The 9,276-nt window shown below is 35.7% G+C and overlaps 1 protein-coding gene across 2 annotated transcripts in view; it reads left to right on the forward strand.

The window, feature by feature from the left end:
- LOC111088326 overlaps positions 1 to 9,276 on the forward strand; it is a 32,559-nt gene that overhangs the window by 4,497 nt on the left and 18,786 nt on the right. Inside the window, exons 2-3 of one of the 2 annotated variants that reach the window (XM_022398102.1) lie at positions 4,156 to 4,261; positions 4,941 to 5,502. In XM_022398102.1, coding sequence (XP_022253810.1) covers positions 4,156 to 4,261; positions 4,941 to 5,502 — 668 coding nt within the window. The remainder of the gene's footprint in view (positions 1 to 4,155; positions 4,262 to 4,940; positions 5,503 to 9,276) is intronic. The other variant, XM_022398103.1, reaches the window with a different exon arrangement.

Below are 9,276 nucleotides of genomic sequence, written 5' to 3' on the forward strand. Positions count from 1 at the left end.
ACGTTTCATCTTTTAGGAACTCTGGCTAGAAATATACTTACCCCAGCTTCACTATTGTTGAACAGACGTTTCATCTTTTAGGAACTCTGGCTAGAAATATACTTACCCCAGCTTCACTATTGTTGAACAGATGTTTCATCCTTTAGGAACTCTGGCTAGAAATATACTTACCCCAGCTTCACTATTGTTGAACAGATGTTTCATCCTTTAGGAACTATGGCTAGAAGTACACTTCCCCCAGTTCACTATTGTTAAACAGATGTTTCATCCTTTAGGAACTCTGGCTAGAAGTACACTTACCCCAGCTTCATTATTGTTGAACAGACGTTTCATCCTTTAGGAACTCTGGCTAGAAGTACACTTACCCCAGTTCACTATTGTTGAACAGACGTTTCATCCTTTAGAAACTCTAGCTGGTGTTTATGATGTTTACTCTTTCTCTTTCAGTAGATGGATTGAATGTGAGTAGATTTTGAACGGTTTTTATAGCACATTTAATTGCCTAAAGCAGTGTTCTCCAAACGCTATCAGCTCGCGGTACACTTTTCATGTCCTAATATTTTTGCAGCACATGTAAATAAGTCCGTATGGCAGGCCTAGTGGCACCCCCGTGACTACGACAGGCAGTATTTATTGTTATACTCTGTATCAAGGAGAAAATAAGTCAAATTTGAAATTAAAAAAAATTATCAAATTGATAATAAATTTACATTACTAATTAAAAAGTACTCAATAATTACACAAATTACGCGGCACACCCGAAAACATTCAGTGGCACATAGTTTAGGAAGCACTGGTCTAAAGGTATACTTTATAAAATACGTGCCCCCCACCCACCCACCCCAGTGGCACAGCGGTATGTCTGCGGACTTACAACGCTAGAATCCGGGTTTCGATACTCGTAATGGGCAGAGCATAGATAGCCCATTGTATTGCTTTGTGCTTAACTTCAAACAAACAAACAATAAGATACTTAGCATTTTTCATTTTTAGGTCAAACTTACACAACTGTTCTTTTTTTTACTCTACAATTTGATATGGTTGTTTCATACAACCACGCCTATAATTACCATCCATTATTGTACCATGTTCCTTTTTTTTTATATGTCTCTAACAGGATACTGATAAGGCCATGTCGTAGGAAGTCATTTCGAAAATCTTCAATTATATATGCTTGATTCATTCCGTTGGGCTGTGCATGTTTAGGCATCACGGCGTGAGAACCTCCCATTACTTTCAATAATTATATAACCTTGTCGAAACTGGATCGTGCCCTCGGGTGGTACATGTTTATTTCCTCCTCCAGATGGCCAGCCTAACTACTGGTACCAGCAATCAAGCCACAAATTTAATATCTGATACCAGAAACGGGGTTCACAGATTTCATGTACTGGTACCAGAAGTCAGACTGCTTCATTTAATATACTGATACCGGAAATCGAGACCCTAGCTTTAATGTAGTGGTACCAGAATTGGGCCCCCCAGTGTCTTCCTAGAGATGATCAAAATCATGAGTTTATTCATTTTTTTACTGACTTTATTATCATTTTATTATAAGTATAGCCTACTCAGTTCTCACTTAATATCAGAGGATGAAAGTGTTTGATAATATTAATTCGTGTACACTAGGAAAGAAGAATGGTTTGTTTGTTTGTTTTTTGAATTTCGCGCAAAGCTACACGAGGGCTATCTACGCTAGTCGTCCCTAATTTAGCAATGTAAGACTAGAGGGAAGGCAGCTTTTGTTTGTTTGTTTGTAATTAAGCACAAAGCTACACAATGGGCTATCTGTGCTCTGCCCACCACGGGTATCGAAACCCAGATTCTAGCGTTGTAAGTCCGCAGACATACCGCTGTACCACTGGGGGGCAGGAAGGCAGCTAGTCATCACCATCATCCACCGCCAAATCTTGGGCTACTCTTTTATCAACGAATAGTGGGATTGACCGTCACATTATAACGCCCCCACGGCTGAAAGGACGAGCATGTTTGGTGCGACGGGGAGTTCGAACCCGCGACCCGCAGATTGCGAGTCTAGCGCCCCCTAACCACCTGGTGGCCATGCCGGGCCGAAGAAGAATGGTAATTACCTAAGTGGATTTGGATTATGTATGTATAGCTCGTCAAAGATGACGGGGCAGGTACTACCACCTCCAACCCCACCCCCCATAGTATACCCTAACCTCACATTTCGTAGCTTAATGAAATAAATAAACTTTGCGAAATCAAGCTTGATCAAAAAAAAAGGGGCAGAAAAGTGCAGTCGAGGTAATCAAACGTCGGTAAATTCCTTTGTGAGCCAATCAAAATGACTCCTCCTATTTCGAGAAATCAAGCGTGACGTGACGCGACACACACTGGCTTTTATATAGGTTGAATGTTATGCTGTTCTCTAAAACCAAAGTACATGAGTGTAAATTATATGTACAATCATATCTGGGAAGTCAAATTCCAGGGGACTGTTTATGTTCCACCAGGCATGGACTAGTAGTTAGCGTATCTGACTATATATATATCGTAAGACTCACGCTTCGCGTCCATTCCACTGAACAGTATCCATACTATTAATGGATCCCGATATTCTGATCATGGAGATAGATAAAGTCCTCGTGGTGGCAGGTGCTGCATGCTGGCTAACTACCAGGAAGTTGTTCAGATTAGGGACGATAAGAAACTTTTAAGTCACAGAATTCAAATTTATCTGTATAGTTTACTAATAACAACGCAACAGGTTTTATTCTTCACTCACTGATTGCAAGATAGAAAAAAAACTGACATTTCTTTGAAATTTTATACTGTTTACCTAATTTTGTATGCATGTGAGGAAAGTTTGAGATGGTCACTTGTTTCAGGAGAATATAAAATCATGTCTGTTTGTTTGAAGTTAAGCACAAAGCTACACGTTGGGCTATCTGTGCTCTGCCCACCACGGGTATCGAAACCCGGATTCTAGCGTTGTAAGTCCGTATAAAATCACAAATCGTTTGGGAAATGTTCACAGATGCGTATTTGTCTTTGGAACATTGTACCCTGTCCTGCTTACATCCTAGAGTCCATGATACCTAACCTTCCAAAACTGCTTGGTTGGTAGAGTATCTTATGTGAATTTGAGAATGATGAGTTTAGACCAACTTTCACCTTTATAACAAAAATAAATAAATATTAAAACTAGTTCGAGTTTATTATCCTGTCTCGTTAATCTAAAGATGGTCGGAAGCTATAAATACGTACTCTCTATGTAGTCGTGAACGTTATTTACGTTTCCGTTAAACTGTCTTAAATCGTTCGAACAAAGGTTTTCTAAACAGTTGGCGATTCGCGCAGAAATCAATAATTTCATGTAGTTGATGAAAGATAGTACCACTTAGCTATCGGTAGATGGCGGTAGCTGTCCTCACGGACGTTCAAGTTACCCAAGCTGGTTGAGTGAACAGAAACTGGATTGTTATGACAACTAGTTTGGCGTGGTAAAACACAGGCGAAACTTTGAACTATGGGGGATTAATACACGTGTGTTTAGAAGTGAAAGCGAGAATTGTGACTCCAGTAACTGATTATATAAGAGTGTATTGCCGACATTATTCATGGAAACACAGTAATTGTTTGGAAATCCTTTTAAATCAGGTATTGTTAACAGTAGAATACTGTTTCCCTTACACATCAATTATAAGATACCTCCTTATTAACAGAATGCTAAAAACGCTTTAATACATCAATATTAGAAATACTTATATAGATATTTGGTTTTATATTGTGCTTGTATAATACAACGCACGTGTATGTGTGTGTTTAGTTTTAGTTTTAGATCAATAGATGTGTGTATGAGTTTGCTCGTATATACATAGTACATATTGACTGCTCTAGTAAAAACATAGTTGCATGAGCAGATTACAATCAATTGTGATCTTATTCGGTTGTATTATAGATTTATGGAAAGAAACCCTTTGACGTTATTCCGAGCATATTTCGGTATACAGTTGTTCAATATAGTAATACAACATTAACGCAAAGTAATTTTGTTAAGAAGTGTTAAGTCTTATTTTAATATTTGATTCTAGTTAGGCTCAGTTATATCTTGGTCAGTTAAGCATAATACATAATTCAGTTTCAGAGAAAAAAAAACATCTATTATACAATTATTTTTCTATGTCTTAGCAGAACACTTGGAAAGATGTTACATTTTGGTAAAGAGCATTCACCATCAGAGGGCAGGATCTGCAACTCGAAGAAAGCCTATTAATTTTTTTTCGAGCATATTTCGGTATGCCGCTGTTCAATATATTACTATATCAAGAACGTAGATTAACTTTAAAGAGAAATTGAAAGTTTTAATTTAGGAAATAATTTCAGTTTAAACAGTAATACCCAGAGATGATAAGCAAAATAGCTCTAAATAGGTATTATAAAGTCCACGTTTCTTAAATATACGTTTACAATTAATAAAATTGAGATTACAATACTTTTTAAACATACTCCTTTTTAGTAGTATTATAAAGTCCACATTTCTTAAATATACGTTTACAATTAATAAAATTGAGATTACAATACTTTTTAAACATACTCCTTTTTAGTAGTATTATAAAGTCCACATTTCTTAAATATACGTTTACAATTAATAAAATTGAGATTACAATACATTTTAAACATACTCCTTTTTAGTAGTATTATAAAGTCCACGTTTCTTAAATATACGTTTACAATTAATAGAATTGAGATTACAATACTTTTTAAACATACTCCTTTCCAGTAGATCAGTTATAGACTGAAGTTGACCATGTGATAAACACGTGTAAATCTATAGACATTGATTATACACAAACTAATGACCAAGAAGACAAAAACACAAAAGGATTTCCTTTAATTATTATAAAGTTTCCACATAGAGCAACAATGGTTTGTGTTTATTCGATTATTTAGCCCGTTATTTTTACTCTTAATAGGAAAAAAACGAAAGAGCCGGAAATAGGGATAACCGATGCCAGTGACGAAACTGTGGAATTAAGTGATAGTGACATGATTTTTGAAAAACGTGCTTCATTGCCGGAAAACTTAACAGAGGAGGAAAGTCGAAACTCTCGCCCTTTAACACCACCAATACTTGTCATCCCACAACCAAGTACGACCTCTGATCAAGAGAAAACTCTAGCAGAGGATATGGTGGCACTTCAGTTGTCCCATCAAGATAATCCAATTATCCAGAAACATCCGGATCATCTCTTAACACGGAGCGATGAAAACAAAGTTTCCAATATTTCTCCCACCCTTTCTCAGCCTGACCAGGAAATATTGATTAACGGCGAAAATGCTAATCCAAGCTCAGATAATTTGGATTCCCATTCATTTCGTAGTCCTGCCTCTTACTTTGATTGTTCTTCGGCTCATTTAACGTATCCTGAACCAAATAAATCCGTTCTGAATATGTACGACCAAAGTGTAACATTTCACAAGCGATCGAGAAGAGAACTGGTTCCTTTGACTAAACCAGAAAAGTCACTATCTTATGTAAGTTCAACTTTTGTCTCCGGTCTTAGTATAAATATAATATTTTACTATGTTTTATTTGTATTACTGGTGTAATTCAACGGCTACAGAATAATAAAAACATTGTAGTATTTTAGTTTACGAAACGTAATTTTACAAATGACATGTTTTATGCACATACCGTTTAATATTAGTTTGTTTTTGAATTTCGCCCAAAGCTACACGATGACTATCACCGCTAGCCGTCCCTAATTTTGCAGTGTAAGGCTAGAGGGAAGGCAGCTAGTCATCACCACCCACCGCCAACTCTTGGGCTACTCTTTTACCAACGAATAGTGGGATTGACCGTCACATTATAACGCCCCCCACGGCTGAAAGGGCGAGCATATTTGGTGTGACGGGGATTCGAACCCGCAAATTGCGGGTCGAGTGCCCTAACCACCTGGCCATGCCAGGCGGTAGGGATAGCCAAGGTACTCAATTGGCATAATACAAATATTCACGCTAAAAACAATCAACAGTCACTGAGAGTTTTACTTTAAAAGACTATTGCACTCGCTTTAATTTGTTTCTTTACCCACCAAGCTCAAACACAAGGTAAGAAACCATCGCTGAGATACCAAACCAGGAAGTTACCAACCCACCAAATTGTTCATCTTTCTTCTTGTTTCAGTCGAGATAACTTTACAGCTACTTTATCACTAACATCAGTTTAAACCTAAACGTACTCTATGTGCAGGATGTCATCACTTAGATGTAATAATAACTAGTAGTAATAAAAAACAAAAATATCATAATTCTAACGTAAACGATGTTATCATTACCCCTTAAAGTCAGCTTTTTCACAGAATCTGGTGTTCCTTTAAAAAGCTTAAGTACAGGGTAAAACAGGAATTGCCAGCCAAAAAGAAATGAATATTTGGTGACAGCAACATATTGAATACTCAATGCTTTGAACTCAATACAGTCGGTGTCTTTAGGGAGCCAACCCTTATATTATGTATGAAATGGAGTAGAAAAACTCAATACACATACTATTATATTTTATTACATACATTTATAGAATACACTAACTTTTAATCAGGGGGAAAAACTCCACAAAACAAGTAATAAATAACTTTTGTAAATGTAAAATGATGTAGGGATAGCAGTGCCAAAAAGAATGTAAACAAGAATATATATAGATGATACAGTTATACAAAGATCATCCCTAGATGATTTTCAGTATTAAAATTTAATGTTACACTGTAAAATGCCTACTTGACTTAATATTACTACAACTGTAAGTTATATATTTCTGACTGTTGGTATATCGTTTGTTTATCATAATATCATGGTCATGTCAGGGTAGGGATCAATGTAATGTAACTAAGAGCCTAGGACTTACGTATAAGGAAAACCAAGTTGATTCAAAACACGTCTTGATTATTACAGACTCTCGCTGCAAGATCGGTCAAATTGACCGACCGCCTAACCATATTATACTCGTGCATTTTACAGTGTAATATTAAATTTCAATATGGAAAGTAATGTAGAAATGATCCATGTATAGCTATATCATCCCTATATTCTTGTTTGCATTCTTTTTGGCATTGACATCCCTACATCATTTTACTTTTACAAAATGTTTTTTATTACTTTTCAGCGATTACGAGTTCTGTCCTTATGCCGTTGGTGCTCTAATTGTTGTACACGAGCTTACGTCGTTTTCAATAGATTGAACGCATCTACGTTAAACACATATAACTGCCTGACCTCGGCTAAATCTATACACGTACACAGCTAGACAGTTAAGACTGGTTTATTCTGTTAATTGTATGGGTTATCCGATGATATTATGTACATCCGAGCTTTAGTGTCATAAACAAACGTCAGAGTTGACATTTACAAAATGGAAATTAAATTCATAAAATGAAATTCAGAGTTATTGTTCACAGAGACAAACATGTTGTTGATGGACGTCTTAATAACTGCGTTAATGGTGAGAGCATGGTACTGTGGACACCCATCTTTAGTTTGAATACAGACAATTTGTCACAGTAATAAAACTATGTTATATACATATATTATAGCACTTGGTTTCAGATACCGCGAGCCTCATAATATATATAGCTTAAAACCACTCTCTCTTTATTGGATTGATGCACATTGAAACGCTTATATTGTATTATAGACAAGCTTCAATATCGTTTATCAACTGGACTGTTGGAGAAAAAATTAATAACATTCATATTAACTCGTATATATGCAAGAGGGAAGATTATAATTCAATGACTAACAACGTTGACAATGAATCTTTAAGGCAAGGAAGAACCGACTTAATACAAGGATATTGACCATGAATATTTAAGGCAAGGAAGAACTGACTTGACACAAGGATGTTGACCATGAATATTTAAGGCAAGGAAGAACCGACTCGATACAAGGATGTTACTAAACATATTTATGAACCAATTAGTTGGTTTCATAAAATTAATAGTGGTGTATCAAACTTGTTGTACTAATCTTTCTAATGTTTTTTTAAATAAATATGTTTCTTGTATCCAGCAAAAAGAGTTTGTTATTTTTTAAAATGTTGACTTTAGTTTTTTTTCCTGCAAGTGGAGAAATTATACTTTAGTTCTTCAGAGAATGTACTAGTTTGTGAAAGACACCTTTCAAGACCTTGTATCAAGTCGGTTCTTCCTTGCCTTAAAGATTCATGGTCAACATCCTTGTATCAAGTCGGTTCTTCCTTGCCTTAAAGATTCATTGTCAACATCCTTGTATCGAGTCGGTTCTTCCTTGCCTTAAAGATTCATGGTCAATATTTCTTATAACAAACTGGAGTAACGAACATGTATAAAAAATATACAATTATACGGGATTACGGCCTACACATATAATATGATGTAGAAGTATAATGAGATAGAACTTCAAGAATTTACGTCTCAGAAATAGTTTCTGGTTGATACTATACAAGTTGAAGCTTTTTCAGTAATAACATGTCGAAATGTATTTTTACATGATTAGTTTGAACATTATACTAATTAAAAGCATTTTAGTTGTAATGTGTATGAATGTTATACGAACTGAAAGGTTTTAGCGGTAATAGGATGGAAAGTAATTTTACATGTTTACTTTGAACATTACATTGAATTAAAACTTTTTAATTGTAACATGTTGGAAAGTAATTTTACATGTTTATTCTTATTACATACATTATCTCTATTTAATTTTCTGACTTGTTCTTCTTTTACTGGAAATACATTGTTTTAATAGAAAAAGTAAGGTAGTCAATGTGATTTCGGTTTATATACTTACTTAAGGAAAATTAACAGAATGAAAAATTCTACTTGATAATTCCCTACAAAATATGGCAAAAATGTGTAATAATGTTTCTCAATTTGCGAAAAGAAAACTTTAACTTACCCGAAATCGCGTTTCGTTTATGAACAAACATTACTGCTTCATTCATAAACAGTCCTGCAAGCTGCTGACCCAATCACGTAACAGTACTGCAATCTGCTGACCCAATCACGTAACAGTCCTGCAAGCTGCTGATCCAATCACGTATCAGTCCTCCAAGCTGCTGACCCAATCACGTATCAGTCCTGCAAGCTGCTGACCCAATCACGTAACAGTCCTGCAAGCTGCTGACCCAATGTTGACTTTAGTTTTTTTCCCTGCAAGTGGAGAAATTATACTTTACTTCTTCAGAGAATGTACTAGTTTGTGAAAGACACCTTTCAAGACCTTGTATCAAGTCGGTTCTTCCTTGCCTTAAAGATTCATGGTCAACATCCTTGTATCAAG

This window comes from Limulus polyphemus, unplaced genomic scaffold (assembly GCF_000517525.1).
Source record: "Limulus polyphemus unplaced genomic scaffold, Limulus_polyphemus-2.1.2 Scaffold3546, whole genome shotgun sequence".
Lineage (NCBI taxonomy): Eukaryota > Metazoa > Arthropoda > Merostomata > Xiphosura > Limulidae > Limulus > Limulus polyphemus.